Here is a 22,750-nt window from a genome sequence, read left to right on the forward strand (position 1 = left end):
AGATTATTCTTTTCTCACCGACGCAAATTTAACATCTATTATATCGTCGCGGTACCCGCTGCCAAACATAGGATTCGAACTGCCTCTCTCTACCAGGCAACCTCGGTAGTCTAGTTGGTAAGACACTGCTCTAGAATTGCAAGGGTCGTGGATTCGAATCCTACCCGAGTAATATGCCTGTGATACAGTGCTAACATACATCGGTGTATGGGTAAAACCAAATTTATTATTACATGTACATGGCCACATACATGCCATAACACAAACAGTTTTGAAACCTGGTTCCACTTCAGCAATGACCCCATGATTAACCATGAATAATTTTGTTGATCAGCTCGCCCTTGGTGGACTTTGAATAAATTTGATTTTTTTTTTGCCCATCACCTAAAATTGGTCTAGCTTCAACCCTGTCGCTCATATCCGTCACTCACTGACACTCAATGCCTTTCAACATTTGGTATTTTTGGTACGTACTAAAGGTATTTTGAGCGATTTTTTTGATGTACATGAATGAGACCAATTTCTTGGTGCAATTCCTTATGTAAGTGCATAAGGTTCTTTTACGCACATTACTTCTTTTTTTCTTTTTTTAGTGTCTTATTTTTTTCTTCATTAATATCCATGTCAATCTTCTTTTTAAGAATGTTCAGATAGATATATTCCAGGGCAGATCAAGGAGTTTCACAAAAGAGGATTTAAAGAATATGAAGAATAAGAAAAAGAAAAAAGAACAATTGGAAAGTGGCATTGATTGTTAGTTTGAGGCAAACGAGAAATGAAGATTTATGTCCGAATCGAAATTGAAAAATAAACTCCAATGCCATCGCTATGACTGCAGTGTTTACTGTTACATCTACTCACCCAATGAATGTATCTGTGTCTCGGTCACTCTCAAACGTACACCTCATGGCCTGAAGGAGATCATTCAACATAGAAGTTACAACAATAAAAAACATGCAGAAGTACATGTAGTTCATGCATACCAACTGTTTCTACAGGGGGTCCAATTTCCGCACAATTTATATCACCCAGACATATTTTTATTGCTGATATGTTTTGTTTTTTTCTTCTTTTTTCCCCATTACTTTCTAGTAAAAGTGTCTGAAAAATTAATATAAGGATGTATCGTAAACTTGGGTGTGATCCCTGACACTAGGCAATTAACGGTTTTTATGGCTTCTGACTAGCACCCCTAAATAAAGATATTGACAAAATAGGGAGACCTCCAACATGGGGCCAGGTAGTTCGGTTGGTAGGGCCCATGCAACTTAATCTAGAGGTCATTGGTTCAAATCCCGCTCTGGTCATTTTTTTTTAGTTCAACTCAAAATTATTTTTAAAATTTTCCCAGTCTGCTTATCACTTTAAAAAAGGGTGGATATTTATTTGGAAAAAAAATAACATAAACAGGTATTTGGTCTTGTGTTAGAAACATTTTATAGGCTATTAAAGGCATAAATAATTATTAGCATAAAATTTTACTTGGTAACAAGTAATGGGGAGCTGTTGATAGTATAAAATATTGTGAGAAACGGGCCCCTCTAAAGTAACAGGGTTTGTGAGAAAGAAGTAAATTTCCACGAGTTTGATTTTGAGACCTCAAGCATCTGAATGCACACAACTTCGTGTGACAAGGTCATTTTTCTTTCATTATTATCTCGCAAGTTTGACAACCGATTCAGCTCAAATTTTCACAGGTTTGTCATTTTGTGCATACATGTATGTTGGGATAAACCAAGTGAGACAACTGGTCTTTGACAATTACCAATAGTGTCCAATGTCTTTAATCGCAATAGGAAACATTGAAAATCGTTAACTCAGGTCGTGATCTTTGTCCTTCCTTGAGATGAACTAAATCTTGCAGCCATTTCTGATCGCTACACATGTATGTTCTGAAGGGGTAACGGAATCATTGTCAGGCACTCAAGCCTTACTGATTGCTAATAAATAATTGAAATCGTCAGCTACTCTTACCAATGTGTCGCCTTTCTCGATGGTGAAGTCAGGGTTAGAAACGGGATAAAACATCTGTAAACAAACAAAAAACAAAAATTGGTTATTGTTTGTTTGGGGGGGGGGTTTACCATTATTTTTTTTCATATGACATTTTCAATCTTTGTTTTCCTACCTCCAGGAATTCAACTAAAAGAAGCAGATTCTAAGACAATGCTGATAACACAACCACATCACACGTAAACGATTGAACAGCAAGAGCATTTTTCTACATCAATGGAATGTGATCTACGTCCAAGACTTTCAGCAGAGCCAAATTTCAAAATAGGTGTTTCCAGTCAGGAAATTTTTCTCTCACATGTACATCGTATGGAGCGCTATTGTGGCAGTTAATAAGTACATGTACCTTAAAGTACATGATGTGTATTTCATACACAAGATTACTTTGCAAAAAGAACGGTTTCACCATGAACACAAGTATATATGCAAGTAAGATAACCATAACAATCAAGGTGTGATGGTATGTTTTGGCTGCCTTTATATACACATTTGTCGCCCAGTAGGCCTACTAAAAACAGGAGCCAACAGCTTCATTGTATAGTTCCCACAAAAGTCGCTCCAAATCTGGTAATTTGTTTTAAGTTTTTAGTTTTAAGGCCCTGTACACGATTGGTTATTACTTAAAACACATGTTAGCATAAAACCTTACTTGGTAACGAGCAACGGAGAGCTGTTGATAGTTTTTGAGAAAGAGGTAATTTCTCTCTAAAATATTAAGACTTCAAGCCAGAAGCTTTTTATTCCCATCTGAAAGTACACTATTTTGTGCAACAAAGTGTTTTTTCTTTCTTCATTTTTCTGTCAACTTCAATGACTAATTGAGTCAAAATTTTCACAGGCTTGTTATTTTTTGCATATATGTTGGGATACACCGAGTGAGAATGGTTGTTGACAATTACCAAACGTCTTTTGGACTGTGACTGATGCATCAAAGTGTAGGATTTTGCCTTCTTGATCTTGCATTGGAACATTCAAACAAAACATGCTTTTAGAGAAGTGTGAATCCCCCCATTGAAAACCCTCTCCATACCTGTGGTAGTTGTGGGCTCCTCTTGCCTATCTCTTCCCATTTATCATCTCGGATGCGATATCCAGATACCACTTCACCTGTGATGAAAGTTACAGTGAAGATATATTATTTGGTTTTGCCGTAAGGGCCATGTCTCCTGAGGCAATTTACAGGCAACCAGTTCCAGCCAAGTTCAAAGAGAATCCATTCACATTTGAATGCTCACATGTTATTCTTGGGGATCATAAGACATTGTTTGAAAAAATTACTCAGGTGCTACTAAAGTGGTCAAGTATCATGCACTGCAGTTGGTTGCCTGTAAAAGCTGCCTGTAAAAGTTGCACTTTGTATTGACACTATTGGTAATTACTCAAAATAAATATTAGCATAAAACCTTACTTGGTAAAGAGTAATGGGGAGAGGTTGTAACATTTTGAGAAACGACTCTCTCTGAAGTGACGTAGTTTTCGAGAAAGAAGTTATTTTCCACGAATTTGATTTCGAGACCTTAAAACTTAAAATTTGAGGTCTCCAAATCAAGCATCTGAAAGCACACAACTTTGTGTGCCAAGGGTGTTTTTTCTTTCATAGTTATCTCGCAACAACGACGACCGATTGAGCTCAAATTTTCACGGGTTTGTTATTTTATGCATATTTTGAGATACACAAAATGAGAAGACTGGTCTTTGACAGTTACCAATAGTGTCCACTGTCTTTAAGCCCGGTTCATACTTCCTGGGAATGCGAAGGCGAAGCGAATTTTGGTGATGCAACAATTGGTACGTGCTCCTTTTCCCTTTGAGACGCAATGAAATTCGCATCGCCCGAAGCATTCGCAGGAAGTATGAACCAGGCCCAGGCTTCAAGGAGTCTTTTATTTTATTTTTTTTCTCAACTGCAGTTATCCAGCTTATCTTTTGGGCACTTACTCCAGAAGTTAAAAGGGTCATTTAGTATGTTTCAATATTAAGCCATTTGCGAGTTAGATTTAATAAAGTCTTCTACAATTACTTGCCAAGTCACAACTTACCACTTACATTTTAATTCCGCACACTATACAGACAGTTGCTATGGTTCAGGGTAAGCTTTTGTGTAGCAACATTGGTACAATTGTGCCATACACATTAATTCAGAACTGGTATGGGTGTCCACCCTTTTGCGAAACTATGCAAAAGCTTGCCCGAACCATAGTCTGATGAATTAAAATTGAAGTGGTAACTTGTGATCAAGCACGTCATTTTGCCAAAGAACATTAAAATCTAACACACAAATATCTTATTAATTTCAGATTAATCGATTTGCTCTTACCAAGTTTGTGTGTGTGCACTCTGTAAGCAAACGGGTAGAGTACGCTTGCGTCGTCATAGACACAGGCTGCCTCCAGGTTAGCTTGAGAAATAAAAAAGAAATTTGGGTTAGTCAGTTTGAATTCTGTCTGTAAAATTACTTTGGCAAGTGTTTGTGTTCTTGATAGTAATAATATTAATAGCAATGTATTTATATTTGTAAATTGCTTTCAAGACCAGAGCACTGCAGTATCAGGTGGAAATAAGGAATAACGACCCTTGAACAGGGATAGATTTCAAAAATATAGGACTAGTACTAACTGCATGTAGAACTAGTCCTGGGAGATATTAAAAACTTAAGGCTAGTCTTTAGTTAGAATGAGTAATTCGCCCTAATTCAAGATAAAACAAGTCCTAACTCTTTGTGAGATCCACCCCATCCCAGGCTGTTGAAACTTCCAAGAGTGTACATTATGCCTAACGCAAAATGCATGCGATGAGAGCGTCTTCTTTTGACCTCTCAGTGTGGATGCTGTTTGAAATTGTGACATCAATATGCAAGGGGTCTGGTCACCTTATGTCATCATCACAGCAATCTTGGTCCCGCCATTTTGGGAGTCAATGTTCCTGTGTTTTTTACAGAGCAATTCATATTTCAGGCAAGATAGTGTTTATACATGTTTACGATTGTTTTTTTATGTATGATTTTACTCCCAAAATGGTGACTCTGGCCGACAGTAGCTGCATGTGATATTCCAAGGGGTCACTATATAAGAACTACGCATGGCAGGATGGGACCTGGGACAAATTTCATAAAGCTGTTAAAGGCAGTGGACACTATTTGTAATTACTCAAAATAATTATTAGCATAAAACCTTTCTTGGTGACGAGTAATGGGGAGAAGTTGATGGTATAAAACATTGTGAGTAAACGGCACCCTCTAAAGTGCCATAGTTTTCGAGAAAAAAGTAATTTTCCACGAATTGATTTTGAGACCTCAGATTTAGAACTTGAGGTCTCAAAATCAACCATCCAAACGCACACAACTTTGTGTGACAAGGGTGTTTTTTTTCCTCATTATCATCTCGCAAGTTCGATGACCAATTGAGCTAAAATTTTTGAAGGTTTGTTATTTGATGCATATGTTGAGATACACCAACTGTGAAAGCTAGTCTTTGACAATTACCAATAGTGTCCACTGCCTTTAAAGATGCTATGTAAGTTCTTTTGCCGATTTGACCCAAAAATGTTGAGTAGCAGTTATTAGTAGCAGTGAAATAAAGTGCTCAAAATTAGTTTTTGTCGGGATCCTGACAATATATCACGTGACCAATTATTATGTGTTTTATAAGAAACCTTTTAAAATTTTGTCATGGTTCCTGACCATTAAAAGTAAAAGTTTTAAAAAAATTCCTTAGAGCGGGTGACACTCTTTGAAATACCATTCTCTCAAAAAAAACTATTTTTTAATGTTTGGGGCCAAAAATCTGACAGAGCATCTTTAAGCAGACAATACTGCTTGACAAATTTCTTTGCAAAGCAAAAATAGAGGGGGTCATGCACCAGCTTCAGCAATACAAATCTAATGTAACTTGGGCTGGTACATGTAACCTGATTCTGCTAACAATACTATTTTGTGCTTAGCAAGTTTTTTGTGCTAACAGGCTTCTTGAAATTGGGCCCTGGTCCTAATGACTGATCTCTAAAACATTAAGGGCTAACCCTGTTTTTGTGAATGGTCTGATTCAGAACTAATACTGTCATAATTGCCTTACTTGTTTCATGTGCTTTAATGTTGCCATCATTTGTCACCATGAAGTACACCCCAGCTTTGTGATCCTGCCTGAAAATTAAAATGGAATTACAAATTTTGTAAATTATCAAACATTTTAATTTTCCTTCTTTTTTTGTTCGCTTCTCCAAAACCCTGCATCAGATTTAAGAAAAAATGTTCACAAAATTCAAGGCTCATTTACCCGTTTGACTTTATATTTACCTTCAAATATTTAATTCTTGGGGGGAAAACATGCAAGGCTCATTTTGCCCATTTTTGCTACAAAAATACTAAGCTAACCCCTGCTCTGGATACCCAAAATTGTTGTTGTTTCCATCATTTTGTTATCCAAATTTGATGAAAATACTGGATTCAACTGCTCAACTTACCCCCTCCCCCCCCCCTCTGTGATTTTTAAAATTAATTACCCATATTTTATAGAATTTTACTAAACTTACCCTTGGTGTTTTTTTGCCATCAGTGGTCCCAAATTTTATAAAAATGATGGGCTTACCAATGCTTCTACTTCACACAAACTCGGTAAATTTCTTTTTGGACATACCACCTCGATGCTGTTATATTAAAGCCATTGGACCCTTTCGGTAAACAGTGTTTTCTAAGGCCCACACTTTGTGTACCACAACTTCTATATCAAATAACAAACCTGTGAAAATTAAGGCTCAATCGGTCATCGGAGTCGGGAGAAAACAATGAAAAAACCCACTCCTGTTTCCGCGCGTTTTGCCGTGTCATGACATGTGTTTAAAATAAATCCGTAAACGAGAATTTATATTGTTTTGCTTTTTTCTCAAAAAGTAACGCATTTCATGGAATAATATTTCAAGAGAAGTCTGTCACCATTGCCTTCTGTAAACCGTGTAGTTATTTGTAAATCTTTGAACTTTAATTTTTTTTCTGAACCGCAGGGGTCCAATGGCTTTAACACCACACTAGACTTGGTTCCAAGTCTTTGTTCTCACAATACACATCAAACTCCAAACCTGTCCAACCCCCTCCCATGTCACACAACATTGTTTCTTCTGTTGCTAGTGCCATTCTACATTATTCAAAATTATGCAAATTGGATTTGAACTTACTGTTGGAATGTCATTTGCATATCAATGCCTGAGTAGTCACGTGAACCATCTACAAACAGAAAACAACCAAAAATGGGTAAAGTTATAATAGACTGTGCAAGTCTCGCGCGCACCGGAGCGAGAAAACACGACAACTGAAGAACTTAATTTTTTATGAATCAAATCTTTGCTTTAATTTGTTCTTAATGCCGAATCTGAACAACAAAAATACCCATAAGAGCTTGTTTAAATTAGTTTTAGCTTTTTAAACAAATACACAATTATCGGTTAAAGTCTATGTATAGACAAAAGTAAAACTCTGGGACAAGGATGTTTGTTTGATCTTAAATGTTTTGAAACCCCTTTTGTAAATCTACGCCCGAATGTGAAACTACTGAAAGCTGGTTTATACGCGGACGCACGATGGTCGCAATGGCGTTAGATAAACGCGTGACGCATTTTAAAGAGGAAGCCGACGCCTAAGCGACCAATGAAAAGGCTTTCCACCTGGCGCGGCCAAAACAAGCGTCTGCGTAAGTTTCGTGATCGGAGATGGGCACAAATTCTTAATTTTGTACAAGTAACCTGACCTGAGGTCAAGTTTAAATATCGGTTTTTCTTCATTATTATGTTGACTTTGTTTTTACTTTTATATATGTTGTTAATTAGTATTACATTTTTAACAACATATGTCATTTTTATGGTCATAAACTATATTGAACTAAAGTAATAGACGAAACGAAATCTCCCCAACGTAAAACTCCATAAGGTTGGGACCACAGTGGTCCCGGAAGCTCAAATCTGCGCGAGACTTGCACAGTCTATACCGCTATGGCTTATATATAGTGTCACACTCACCTTTGCTTGTCTTTGAAATTTCGTAGATTTTTTTTCTCCAGAAGATCATAGCATACTGACCGAAACGTTGAGTTTAAATCAAGGTTTTTTTTTACAACCACTCACACTCATTGATTGATAGATTATCATGACATGGTGTTACCGCAAACCTTTCTATGTTGTATTTTAGTTTTGGTTTTTACTCAACACTAGTTGGTAAGACACTGCTCTAGAATTGCAAGGGTCGTGGGTTCAAATCCCATCCGAGTAACATGCCTGTGATATTTTTTCACAGGACTCCGGAAAGTACTGAGTATACAGTGCTAACACACATCGGTGTATGGGTAAAAACCAAAATGCAAATTTAACATCTCTTATAGAATTCGAACTGCCTCTAGCTACCGGGCAACCTCGGTAGTCTAGTTGGTAAGACACTGCTCTAGAATTGCAAGGGTCGTGGGTTCAAATCCCATCCGAGTAACATGCCTGTGATATTTTTTCACAGGACTCCGGAAAGTACTGAGTATACAGTGCTAACACACATCGGTGTATGGGTAAAAACCAAACTTAATATTCTTTATTCCCGATGCAAATTTAACATCTATTTTATATTGTATTTGTTGATGGGGAATCTTTATAAAGCCTACCTTTGAATTTGTCGACATTGTTGTAATGCACCTGTAGAACAAGGTAGTCAATGCCGGTGTTGCCTCCAACCTCAAAGCCAACATCTAGATATAAATGTCAAAATGTAGGAGTTATTATGAAGTGGGGGAAATGCATAATTAGGCCAATGACGAAAGTTAATCAGAAAGAGGGCGCGCTATATCAGGCAATAATGTGTTTGCCTATCGGGTAGACTGAACGCTACGATCACAGACTTGGCACCAAGTCTAGCATCAGTGGCATAAGGAGGCACGTGCAATACTCCCTCTCGAGAAAAAAAAGGGAAAACAAGTAAACTACATCTTTAATTGCCCAGAAGGCCCCTTTGCCCATATTCAAAATGATACAGCCTCGTAGTGCCCCAATTGGCAAGTGTATTGTTTCAATAGTTCCACATTTATTTAAGCCAGAATGGCTTTTGCTTCCTTTTTAATTTTAATACGACAGACCTTTTAAACCTAGTTGCGATAACGTAGCCCTCCTGCCGACGGCGTAGCTGCCGTCGGCAGGAGGGTTACGTTATCGCAACTATTTTAAACAATGAACCACTTTTCTAAGAGATAAAACCCATGGAAATCATGTTTGATGCATTGTTCATATGATAGTATGACAAATAGGTATACCCAGGGTTAGACAAGGTGGTCAAAAAAAAATTCAAGAAATTGTCCTGGAAATTCGCCCGATAGTAAATTTCATAGAATTGTGACTCGTTTCAAGAAACCATGATTTTAAGCGCTTTCAAAAGAGCAGTATTCATTGTCCGACAACCCAAGTAATGTGGTTACCGGTTATGAAGAAAAAACAAATGGGGAAAAAAATATATTTCCCAAAATTTGAGAAAATCTGAGAAATGTATTGTAGCGGAATATGCTTTGCGTGCTAGGGGGGAATTTCCCCTTTTGACTCCCATATAGCAGAAGTGTTAGTTCGCAAAGTAAAAGGAAACCACGCAATTACGAGGCTGATGTGGATCATTGTATTCGACTTTTTAAACATCTTTCTAATCATAGGCATTCTATAAAAATGGTTATCTACGCTTTTCAAAGACCAACTCGACCGATCCAAGGCAACGTTGTTTAAAGATGCTATTTCAGATTTTTGGCTGATTTGACCCCAAAGTTTTGATTTAAAATTCAAGAGGTATTTTGATGGAGGTCGACAAAGTTACAAGCTTTCATTTGAGCCATTGCTCAAAAACGTCCGCCAATTATTAGTAGCAGTGAAATAAAGAGCTCAAAATTATTTTTTGTCGGGATCCCAACATTTTATCACGTGACCAATTCTTATGTGTTTAATATAAGAAACCTTTTAAATCTTTGTCATGGTTCCTGACCATTACAAGTAAAAGTTTTTAAAAAATTCGTTAGATCAGGTGATACTCTTTGAAATACCATTCACTAAAAAAAATTATATTTTTTAATGTTTGGGGCCAAAAATCTGACATAGCATCTTTAAGCTTTGGGGTGGGGAGTGTTTTTTCATGATTCACTTACCGTTTGGTAGTTTGAGTGCTGGAGCATCCATGGCCCAAGCGTACAGGATCTTTTCACCCATCAGACATGGAGGGTTGCCTCCAGCCCCTTCCATCTCGCCGCAGTTCCTGCAGTCAAAAGAAACACAGAGAAAACGGTTACCAATAGTTCAATTCTATAGGACTCATTGCAGCTCAGTTTTCCTCATTCTTCAACTGTCTCATATTTTACGGTTTTAAGCCATTGGACACTTTCTCAACAGAACAAAATTTAAAGTTCACAGTTTACAAATAACTTTCTTTCATCATTTTCTCAAAACTTCGATGACGATTGAGCCCAAATTTTTTACAGGCTTGTTATTTTATACTTATGATGGGATACAGTTACCAATGATGTACCTTCCCTTTAAAAGTATAAGTATTATTGGTACAATTTTACAGAATTAAATGCAACAGTTAAAGAACAGTTTGTAATAATTATTTCTAGCCAATGGACACTGATCGGTACAGAAAAAAAATAACAAGTTCACAGATTTACAAATAATTTACAGGGTTTACAGAAGGTAATGGTGAAAGACTTCTCTTGAAATATTATTCCATGAAATGCTTTACTTTTTGAGAAAACATTTAAACAATATAAATTCTCTATAGCGAGATTTACGGATTTATTTTAATAACATGTCATGACACGGCGAAACGTGTGAAAACAAGGGTGGATTTTCCCGTTACTTCTCCAGACTTCAAAGACCGATTGAGCCTAAATATTCACAGGTTCGAATCCCACCCGAGTAACATGCCTGTGATATTTTTTTTTCACAGGACTCGGGAAGTACTGAGTATACAGTGCTAACACACATTGGTGTATTGGTAAAAAAATAAATTAATATACTTCTATTACATGTATTACTTCTCAGATTGATTGTAATTTGAAGATAATTCTTCCTGCGTGGACATAACCTCTCAAGACTTTCGTCGATATCTAGAAATTGTGACCCGTTTTAAAGGCAGTGGAAACTATTGGTAATTACTCAGAACAATTATTAGCATAAAACCTTACTTGGTAACGAGTGATGGGGAGAGGTTGATGGTATGAAACATTGTGAAAAACGGCTCCCTCTGAAGTAACGTAGTTTTCGGGAATGAAGTAATTTTCCACGAATTTGATTTCGAGACCTCAGCATTAGATTTTGAGGTCTCGAAATCAAGCATATTCTGAAAGCACACCTTCGTGTGACAAGGGTGTCTTTTTTTCTTTCATTCTTATATCTCGCAACTTCGACGACTAAATGTGGTCAGATTTTCGCAGGTTGTTATTTCATGCATATGTTGAGATGCACCGAGTGAGAAGACTGTCTTTGACAATTCCCAATAGTGTCACGGTCTTTGACGCAGAATACGAATTTGCGACAAAAAGAAGAAATTTAAGTGCCACCTATATACAACACTTACCATACGTCATCCATGCCACCCGGCATAGAACAGCCGAATAATATCATATGGTGAGCAGTGTTCTTTTGAGCCAACGGGTCATATCCAACTGTAAAAGAGGGACATTTTAATATTTTTTTAAAAATCAAAATATCATTACTCAGAGCAATAGGACAAGGATCAACTGAAAGATAATTTCGATGAAATATTTGGGAAAAGGTATGAAGTTTTTAAAATCAAAAAAAATTGTGTATCTTTTTATGACGACTGTGTTTCTAAATACTTTGCCATTTCCTCCCCAACTTAATTCGCAGATTTTCTTGCATGCCACCTTTATCCTTGGATCCCATGAGAAAACGTGTTCAGAGAGCGAAGAAACAGTGTGCTTTCAATCTTCCCTTAAATTGTTTTAACTTGAGTCGGCGGTGATCAGATGAGAGATCGATGTCCGAGGAGCGTCGTGGGTTTGTCTGTCATCGTGACCGATGGGAGACCCCTAATTCCGGATGCTGATTCGTTCGGTTTCGCACGACCGACTTTCTCACTTTCCTCAATAATTTACCGCGCGGTGCGTGGGGGTCTGCTCTTCGACTATAAAGGCATGGCAAGTCGCAAGCACCACGCTTTGAATTCACCAGGGCACAATTTCATTGCGCTGCTTAAAGGAACACGTTGCCTTGGATCGGTCGAATTGGTCTTTGAAAAGCGTTTGTAACCGTTTTTTATAAAATGCATATGGGTAGAAAGATGTTGTAAAAGTAGAATACAATGATCCACACAAACAAGCCTCGAAATTGCGTGGTTTTCCTTTTACCTCGTCGACTAACACGTCGGCCATTTATGGGGGTCAAAATTTTGACTCCCATAAATGGCCGACCATGTTAGTTCGCACAGTAGAAGGAAAACCACGCAATTTCGAGGCAAACTTGTGTGGATCATTGTATTCTACTTTTAAAACATCTTTCCAACCATATGCATTTTATAAAAAAACGGTTACAAACGCTTTTGTTTTGACCAACTCGTCCGATCCAAGGCAACGTGTTCCTTTAAGGCACATTTTGTGCTTACTGTAGCAGACAAATTTGCTAAGGGTGCAAGCGTATTTCACTTGTTGTAGCAGAAAAATAAGGCGACCATAGTGCTCGTTCACCGTGGATTTTCCTTTTGTGACGTCGTATATGTTCGTGCAGTTAGCACAAGGTAAGCATGCCTTTTCGTGTGCTTACGGTTAGCATCGCTATAAAATGGAATTCGCACAGTAAGCACAAAATCGACCGCTAAGCAGCGCCATGAAATTGGGTCCAGGTAGCATTAATCACATGGTGGTAACGAACTGTACGGTACCACAGTTAGTACTTGATATACGGTAAGGCCTGTACCGTGGGTTCAAGCATCGTTTTCGGCTCAGTTGTACGAGGTTGAAAAACCATTCTTCGACCCACGGTACACTGTACTGCATGCGTGCCTATTTTTGTTATTCACGCCACGTGTGAAATTTAAAGCGGGTGCTTGCCTGCTTTAGCCTCGAGACAAAGCTACTCTTCGGCTCATTGGTCGTTCCATCAGAACGGTCACCCTCCGTCGGGCGAAACGGCACGCATCAACATGGGAGTTTTTCTGCCCCAGAAGACGGCAATGTGACGCCATGGTGACGTGTCATGGGTCGTGTATTATGAGTGAAGTTATGTTTTTGTAGTATACACAAAATGAAACGTTAGTTCGTCCGGTATATATGGTGTAGGTCTATCTCGGTTCATTTTTCTCATTGAATCTAGGGGCATGGGGATAATGTGCCAAGTATTATGCAAATATTTGTCTGTCCCTAAAAAAAAACGTGATAAATGTGATTATGAGTGATTCACAAAAAAATGGGTTCATACTTATTGCAACATATCATATTTTAAACAGAAGACATGTTTCATCTTTAGGACAGAAAACAAGCAGAATATTAAAATTCCAAGAATGAATAATTTCGAAACCAATATTTCGGCCAGTCCCTGGAAGGTGTACGTTTAGTAATGTCACCATATTGATGGCAATAACACTGTTATAGAAGACTACAGCTGAAACTTTTTATTCCATAGCGAAAAGGTTATTGAGAAAAAGTTCACTTCGAAGTAAAATATTGTAATGTAAAACAATATCGGTTTTCATATTGTGCATTTCTAATTATTTTAGCCGACATCCCAAAAGCGTGACCACCTTTAAAAAAAAAATGTTACATGTTAGTTTGATTTGATCGTCTTACGAATAATCACAATGGCATTTCCCACATAATGCCAAAAGTAATCTAACATGAAATAACCTAAATATACGATGATCACGAAGCTAAAGGTTACATTCCCTAAAGGATGGGTTTTGCTAATTGAATCTTACCCGAAAATTATGGAAAGAACAAAAATGCACCACTCGCATTCTATTTAAATTCAAAATGGCGGCGAGGATAGATGTGTGGATTGTTGTTGTTGTTATATGGCATTCACTGGCGTGAATTATGGGTTCAAAGATTGCCATAAAAGTGGCATTCGATTCGGTCGTGCAGCACGTAGGCCATGAACCGTAATTTATCACAATTGAATCGTCTTTGTGATGTTTCTCATCGGTAGCTACGGGGGGGGGGGGGGTTAATGAATGTCTGTTCCCGCGTGGGCTAATGGCTAGTCTTGGTTCCAAGACCATTGGTGTTGCGCGGTCACACACAACCAACGTTCCGATTATGCACGGCAAAAACTGTCCACGCTTGTAATAAATGAACGCTAGCGGGCGCTGTTTCTCTGATTTACGGATCTCACCATGTCCTGTGCTCACCATGGTCTTGGATATTTGCAAATTGAAGGCGTGGCCAGACTATGTAAATTACTTTTAATGTATGCAATATTCATATCACGTGACGAATTGAAGATGACTATTCAAACTAGATCGAGTCAAAGATCAATATGATCGGCGGTCTATTTTTAATAATCTTTGCTCAAAGAGTGATTCCGTGGTCATTATAGGCCTATTAAAAGGAAAACAGTGAAATTTTAAGTATAGGTACCTATTCAGATTATGGATACGTGACGATTTGAAATCGTAAATAATGGTCAAAAATCGAACGTAAAATTAGCATTCAGAGAGTCCGTGTATCGGACGCTGTATGGCCCCACGGCGTGGAGCAATCGGAACGTGAAATAAGCCTTGTGAAATATCACGTACCGCCCATGCCGTGTCTCGTGGGGGTTGGAGGTGTTAAATCCCAGGCGCTATGAACTCCCAGCTTGCGGGTATCGAATCCGTTGTTTCTTATGATCGCAACGTTCCAATATGCTCCATTTTAATTCATGGCCCCTAATTTCTTTTTGTTATGAGTTTTCAGGTAATTTTGATGATGTCAAAACGTAGGAATATCGCATATTGTTATATTGACAGTGTTATTGTGTGAGTAGCTTAAAAAAATTATGAGAATTTTTTATAAAAGGTTTAAATAAAAATAATGCTAAAACAAAATTCCCTCAAAGCATAATTTTGTCAAACAAAGTATTATTTTTTTAATTCTGTGAATGAAGAGTTATTTTTGAGGTAATGATTAAACTGGGCAACTAGTGGAATTTAATGACCTGACTATTCGCCTCAAATAACTGGGAGTTGAATAGCAGTAGTCGCCGCTGGACAAGCAATCAAAACTCGAAATTTCTCATGAGTTATTCCAAAAGATATTGTTACGACTACATTCAAAAAAAATGTTATATGGTTACGTTCCAAGCTACGCAGCTACTCGGCTACGTTTACGTTCCAAGATACGCTTAGGTCTACGTTCCTTCAAGTTACACTATAATATCAAAAGGTATGTTTTCAAGCCCGAGTCAAGCTACGCTTACATTCCAAGATACGCAGCTACGTTTACGTTCCAAGATACGCATATAGGTCTACGTTCCTTCAAGTTACACTATAATATCAAAAAGTACACTTCCAAGCCCGAGTCAAGCTATACCTACGTTCAAAGATACGCAGCTGCGTTTATGTTCCAAGATGCTTACGTTCCAAAAGATGTCAACGTTCCAAGCTACACAGCTACTCAGCTGCGCTTACAGATCTGCTTACGTTCCTTCAAGTTACGCCATAATATCAAAAGGTACGCTTTCAATCCCATGTCAAGTTACGCTTACGTTCCAAGATACGCAGCTACGAATTATGTTCCAAGATATGCTTACGCTCCACCAAAAGATACTGTTACGTTCCAAGCTACGCAGCTACTCAGCTACGCTTATACACTCCAAGATACTAATAGGTTACGCTACAATATCAAAAAGTACGCTTTCAATCCCGAGTCAAGCTACGCTTACGTTCCAAGATATGCAGCTACGGTTACGTTTCAAAATACGTTCTCACAAAGACGCTTTTGAATCCCTCAAGATTTCCTTCCCCCAAGATTAAAAAACTTTCACTGTGAATAACACTACAGGGCCCACCAGTTAATATCTGTTTGGCAGAAAATACTGTACAAAATTTCTTTACTATCCAAAAATTTACTTGGGCACTACAAAATTTCAAATTTAATTAAAAATTGGCTGGCAACCAGTTTCTGCTAAGCAATACTATTTTGTGCTAACTATAAGCAAATTGTTTAGCCAATACAGGCTTCATCAGTGTGGGCCCTGGCACGTCGGGAGCATAACGCCACGATCGCATTTCAAGCTGCATATCATGGCAATGCAGGTGTCTGGATCTGGACATTATACACAGAAATGTTTGTGCTGGTACCACAAACCTTTCTTTATCGTATTTCCACCCTGTGTCAAAGTTTCAAATCCTACTGATCTGGACATTATTATACTCCGATAAAAACATATATACCCACACACAGAGTAAAGCAAAAGTCGTGCAACGGAATTACTGCATGCATTGTACACTACATGCACAACACTGATGAATTATTCATGAGCCAACCGCAACGCAGCCTCTGATTGGCTCCACCGGAAAGTCGGGGGAGATTTGCCGAAAAACAATAAAAAAGTTAAGACCCGTCGTTGCAAATATTCAAGACCATGGTGAGCTCTAAATCAGAGAAACAGAGCGCCCGCTAGCGTTCGTTCATTACAAGCGTGGACAGTTTTTGCCGTGCATAATCGGAACGTTGGTTGTGTGTGACCGCGCAACACCAATGGTCTTGGGACCAAGACTAGCTAATGGCTGAACAGTGAAGCGTGGTGACTCTCCATTAGCCATGTTTCAATGCACGCGGGAATTTACTGCGTGGCGATGAATATCTTAAATCCATTTTAACATTGCCATATATTTCAGTGCAATATAAGCACTGTTTGATGTATTGTTTTACATTATATAGGCCCAACTGCTTCTACACATTTCGTTTTGCACTTCTTTAAAAACAAAGTGTCGTCAAAACGGGTTCTCCTTTGGGTACCACACATGCGATGTGCGTCTGAGTGAAAACTCCGACCTCCTTGCTCTATACGGTTTGCCAGTTCATGTTTCGCACCACGTATTCAATTATCCGGGACCGTTATTTTTTTTACCCATACACCGATACACACTCAGTAATTCCCCTAGTCGTGTGAAAAAAATATCACAGGCGTTTTACTCGGGTGGGATTCGAACCCACGACCCCAACAAAACCAACGATAAAATTTGACCTCTGTCCGATAACTTGTAAACTATTAATAGTTTTGCCAAATTGACATTTATTTTGTCATTAAATCTTTAGATACATTTTGTTGTTTGATTCATTCACTTATTGCTTTCTGTTATACGTGTATGTTTACCTTGTCCCTTTCATCTGATGATGACGTAGTTGTTGCTACGAAAGCTAATGCCGTTTTTTATGAAGATGGTTTGGTCTACACCACAACGGCTATCTTATCAAACCTTTGCAACAGTCGCAGACATTTTGGCGTGATTGGCCAAATGGGGTTTCCTCATCCCCTTTATAAATTCTGTTTCATTGTAAATGTTATCAAAAAAAATCCTTCGTGTTTATAACCAATTGATGGGTTTTGGGGGGTTAAGTCCTGAGCCGTATACCCAAAGGAAATCAGCACTTCAACCTTGACTTCTATAAATAACGATTTCTATTCAGATATTGGTTGCTTGGGATGTTGTTTGTGTGCATGGCAGTGTGTGCATCATATTGTGTTCGGTGATTCAGCTAATGTTGCCATAAAAACGGTGGACAATCTAAAGTGCCTTAATTTACAAAAGCTATGGATCGCGTGGGCACGTTGAATTTCCACTCATATTATGGTAAATTATGCCCCTGTCCGGTTTTTTTCTAGCGTTTGTGTTTGTGTTTATGTTTTACTTGAAAGCGTTTGATGATCTGTGGTTGTAATGTTATTTAGACAGTGGTAAGACTTTAACACCTGAATTTACTCGATATTGAACACGCATTAAGCTTCCAAATGGAGATTAAATATTTCTATTTGATTTTGAGGTCTCGAAATCAAGCATCTGAAAGCACACAACTTGTGCAACAAGGGCGTTTTTTCACCCATTGTTATTTCGCAACTTCTACGACCAATTGAGCTCAAATTTTCACAGGTTTTTTTATATTTTATGCAGAAGTTGAGATACAGCAAGTGAGAAGACTGGTCTTTGACAATTACCAAAGTCCAGTGGCTTTAAACCAAGTGAGAAAACTGGTCTTGGATAAGTACCAAAGGTGTCCAGTGCCTAATCGAATTGACATGAAACTACTCATACACGGGAACACAGACTTGATAACACAATGTGATTACTAGCAAACGATGACAGACGTTCATTTCGCTACACACATATCTCGGTCTTCTTCGTCTCGGCAATCAGTTATCATCTACTAATCGTTGTGTTGAAAACAATGTCCCGCCACATCAATTATAGTTTCCTCTTTGTTTTAATTGATGAGGTACGACAAGCTCGTATCAAATTACGATAAGGGCTGTTCATTCTCCGGTGGGAATTGGTCGTGATGATGAAAAAGGCAGTGGACACTATTGGTTAATATCACTCAAAATAATGTTTAGCATAACAACTTACTAATACTTGGTAACGAGTGTAACGGGAAATGGAGAGCTGTGATAGTATAAAACTCTGAAGTATTTAGTTTTCGAGAAAGAAGTAATTTTCCACGAATTTGCTATATCGAGACCTCAGATTTAGATTTTGAGGTCTCGAAATCAAGCATCTGAAAGCACACAACTTTGTGCGACAAGGGTGTTTTTTCCCCATTATTATTTCGCAACTTCAACGACCAATTGAGTTCAAATTTTCACATGTTTGTTATTTTATGCATATGTTGAGATACACCAAGTGAGAAGACTGGTCTTTGACAATTACCAATAGTGTCCATTGTCTTTAACAAGTCAGAAGGACAAAACTTAGGATTAAGTGAAGCCTTGGCTTTTGTACCCTAACCTAAAGACAAACTACTATACATTGCTAATAAGACTCACAAAGACAAAGACAATGGACAACAAGGGCAGACGAACACATCATAGGTGTACCATAGAGGGTGTACCAGCAAATACCAATAAGCAAGCCATCATTGGATTGACTCATACTATTAAAGTCATGAACTAAGTGACGTGAAGATTAAACAGAACCACCCAATTTATTCCAGTATATACTTACCGATTGATACAGAAATGTCATCCGAGAGCGGCATGGAGTAGCAGTAGTATGTATCAGGCTGCAAGAAAAGACAATGGCACTGGGTGATTACAACCTTATTCTAGAAACACATTTTAAAAACATCTTTGAGTAAGATGTTAAGTTTACATCGGGGATTAATTATATCCATTTTTGTTTTACCCATAAACACAGATAATGTGATAGCAGTGTATACTCATGTACTCAGTTCCGATGTGACAAAAATCACAGGTATATTACTCGAGTGGGATTCGAACACACGACCTTTGAGTAAGTGTTTCATCAAACACCAGCAGTATCCACACTTGATGTGACTCAACATCATTTACATCCCATGAAATACCAAACTTCAAAGTTCAGAAATTAGTCACCAGAGTCGAGAAAAGAGTGAACAGACTCTTGTATTTCAGGCATAACTTGTTGTACAGTGGAAGTTGTTTCACCATGACCATATTGAACAAGGTTATGTGCAATTAATAAATACATGTATGTTAATATTTATGTTTTAAAAATTTCCAATATTGTGCTCCCTTATCACTCCGTTGTATCTACATTAATTATATAGGAGAAAAACAATCGAACGACTCCAAAAACCAAAGGAATTGTTTGCCTTTAATCTTCTATTAATAGTAATGTATGCCATCGCAGAAACGATCAGAATGGTGTTGAATGATGAGAACACGCCACTAATTATGCCATCATTTCGAGTAGTCTTTGAAGCGATTACAATAATTCAGTTTGTTTATCAAACACAAACACTCTCGCAATATTGAAAAAGGTCTTAATAAATGCTTGACACAAGTGGTTATTGAGAGAGGGAGCGACGGGGTGAGATTATGTAAATGTGGAGTGTAGGCCTACACCCTCTGTGTATAATCAAAATAATTGAAGTGATATTGACCACCAAACTTAATCTGGTGATTAATTCTAGGCATTCGGTGTTCAAGACCACACTAATTTTAGCAGTGATAATTCCTAGTTTGTGTGTAAAAAAAATAACGTGTTTCAAAAAATAAAATCAATATCCCCTGCAGTTGATATCAAAATCAGATCGTTTTGTTGCTGCACTCAATTTAATATTCATTATACCCGAATGTCATTTTTTATTTCACATATCATTTTGAATAAATTTGTAACTGCTCGTGTGATTTATTGTCACAGATCACTAAAAATAACAATTTTTTAATCAATCGAGATATTAAGTAGTTTTGGAGATGGAGTTAAATTCACGCTGTGGCTGCCCTCCAATACGCGAAAATTGGAACAGCATGCAAGTGATCATTAAATTGACCAAGAATGAAGACGGCGTGGAAATATTGATGCGATGTCTTAGAATAGACGGGCAATGATATCGCACAGCGTGATGTTTAGGATTACCTTAGGGGGTCGAACTCCCGGCATGGTCAGGTTAACATCAAATAATCCATTGTCGTCAACAAACGGGATTTCCTCCTCCGAAGACGAAGACGGGTCGAAAAACTCCGGATTGTCTCCGTAAAGATTGTAGAAATAATCCAGATCGGGGTAGGCTCCCCAGCCACTGGCCGCGGCCACAGCAAGCAGGGAGAAAAGGAGAGACGAGCGAATCAAACTCAAGTCCGCCATCATTGCTAAGTAATAAGACTGTTCTGTTCCAGAGGGCTGATGATGATGCTGTGGCCGAAGATTATTATAAACAGGTTTGATGTTGCACGATACGTACGTGTGGAGAAATTCACGTCCTCGTACGTAGTATGGTTAATGGGGACTTGCTCACGCAGACCGCATCATCAGTGGGGGAAATTCAGATCGGCTGGCCACCGAGCTTTGGCCAACTGCTATAATATAGTGCGTCATCCTTTCTTTGGGGCTTCATTTTCAAACGTCAGTCGTTGCTATGGCGACAAGCGTTGAAGAAATCCTAGGATGAGGGAGAAGGTATGAATACATGCGCAGTGGTTGTGGAGAAACTGAAACACACATCGTGTTTTCTACAAGAAGGATGTTTGGCGCTCTTTCCGTCGTTCCGTTTGGCGCCTATTGTCAGCTTGTTGTTTGTCGTCTGCTCGAAACAATCAATTCATTGGTTCCATTTGTGAGATTTCAAAGAATTTCTCGTTGCATGTTTCGGAGTTCTTTGTAAAATAATGGGTTTACTAATCAAGTGTGGTCGTCAAAGCAATATTGCCTGGCAAAGGGAAACGTTTATTTTCTAAGTACAACGGTCTTATGTTGGTTTTTATTTTATTTTCTATTTTATTCAATAAGATTGTTCATCGAATGACCTTCGATCTTTACGTATATGAAATTTTCATTATTTGTGGTTCTTAGCAGACGTTACGTTTTTGATTGCACTATTTCTCTATTATGCGACTCTTGTGTTCTTTTTTAGCCACAAAAATATAACTGTCAGAACGAAAATAAAGTCTAATTAGCTGTTCCGACCTACTGTCGGAAAAAGTCATGTTTTCGTCAAGATTTAATAATCATTGGCAAAATGGAAGAAAAATTAGATATGATTTGAGACATTGCATGGTGAGTTATCAATATATATATTTAGTTTGTGGTAACACCTAGCCTTGCTCAAGGCAGTCGCATTATTCGCTCCGAAAAGACGCAGCTGTAAACCCACCCGCCGTATACCCTGTGCATGGTGTGTGCGATCACACCGAATGACCAACCCGTATACACACTGTCACATCGCACGAATACTGTTCACACAAGTCATCGCACTCGTACACCACTAACCGCATGCGGAGGCCGTCAGGCCGACAGCCTTGTCGGATCTGTATCTTCCCGTTTTAATGTGTTGTATTGAAAAAATTCCAATAGTGGACGAAATTGGGGGGGCTCGAGGATATGCTAGTATGCAGCTCATGAATATGTATATCGTTCGTCAGACCTACCAGACAACACAGGATGTGAGGCAAATGAATTATTCATGTTGACGTCCAATCACGCACTTCCCCTATCACGACCTTTGGACCCTATCATGCGTCCGTGGTGGTGGTGTGTGAGGTAAGCATGTCTCGTCTTTCGCGGGCATTATGGTAGTGAGCTGACCGTGGGAACTCTTCGCTTATTATAGTAATGAGGTCAGTGGCTTCAACACAGATCCTACAAGGCTGTCGGCCTGCCGGCCTCCGCATGCGGATAGTGTACGGGGGCATCGTGTCGTGCGATGTTACGCACAGTGAATACGGGTGGGTTTTACGCACAGTGAATACGGGTGGGTTTTTATACAGCGGCGGTCTTTTTTCGGAGTGAATAATTCGACTGCCTTGAGCAAGGCTATGTGTGTATCTCTACTTGCCAGGTAGAGTTTGTTCTGAGAGAACGGTATTTCTTTATTCTACTACAGCAGAGTTGATGTTCGGGGGTTAGGGAGACTTCTCAGTTCTGAAAGAACTGTCCTGCTTTTAAAGGAACACGTTGCTTCAGCGTTTGAAACAGTTTGGTATGAAATGCATATAGTTAGAAAAGGACGTTTTAAAAGTATAATTTAATGATCCACACAAGTATGGCAAGGAGTTCCAAAGAGTACAGGGGAAAAAAAGCTGTTGGAATGGCTCATTGTTTTACATCTCAGCA

The 22,750-nt window shown here is 38.5% G+C and overlaps 2 protein-coding genes across 3 annotated transcripts in view; one reads left to right on the forward strand and one right to left on the reverse strand.

The window, feature by feature from the left end:
- Positions 1-4,319, forward strand: part of LOC139942228 (dynein axonemal assembly factor 4-like) — a 19,377-nt gene extending 15,058 nt beyond the window's left edge. The window contains exon 12 of the mRNA XM_071939018.1: positions 2,135-4,319. The gene's annotated coding sequence lies outside the window, so the exon portion shown is untranslated. The remainder of the gene's footprint in view (positions 1-2,134) is intronic.
- LOC139942229 (peptidylglycine alpha-hydroxylating monooxygenase-like) overlaps positions 1-20,946 on the reverse strand; it is a 26,507-nt gene extending 5,561 nt beyond the window's left edge. The window contains exons 1-11 of one of the 2 annotated variants that reach the window (XM_071939019.1): positions 20,558-20,946; positions 19,163-19,220; positions 11,582-11,669; positions 10,155-10,261; positions 8,643-8,726; positions 7,180-7,228; positions 6,084-6,151; positions 4,331-4,411; positions 3,044-3,120; positions 1,975-2,028; positions 862-911 (exon numbers count right to left, since the gene is read on the reverse strand). In XM_071939019.1, coding sequence (XP_071795120.1) covers positions 862-911; positions 1,975-2,028; positions 3,044-3,120; positions 4,331-4,411; positions 6,084-6,151; positions 7,180-7,228; positions 8,643-8,726; positions 10,155-10,261; positions 11,582-11,669; positions 19,163-19,220; positions 20,558-20,788 — 947 coding nt within the window. In that variant the 5' untranslated portion in view covers positions 20,789-20,946. Of the gene's footprint in view, positions 1-861; positions 912-1,974; positions 2,029-3,043; positions 3,121-4,330; positions 4,412-6,083; positions 6,152-7,179; positions 7,229-8,642; positions 8,727-10,154; positions 10,262-11,581; positions 11,670-11,843; positions 12,047-19,162; positions 19,221-20,557 lie in introns of those variants that run through there. The other variant, XM_071939020.1, reaches the window with a different exon arrangement.
- Positions 20,947-22,750: the final 1,804 nt, after the last annotated feature.

Source organism: Asterias amurensis, chromosome 9 (genome assembly GCF_032118995.1).
Source record: "Asterias amurensis chromosome 9, ASM3211899v1".
In the NCBI taxonomy this organism is placed as follows: domain Eukaryota; kingdom Metazoa; phylum Echinodermata; class Asteroidea; order Forcipulatida; family Asteriidae; genus Asterias; species Asterias amurensis.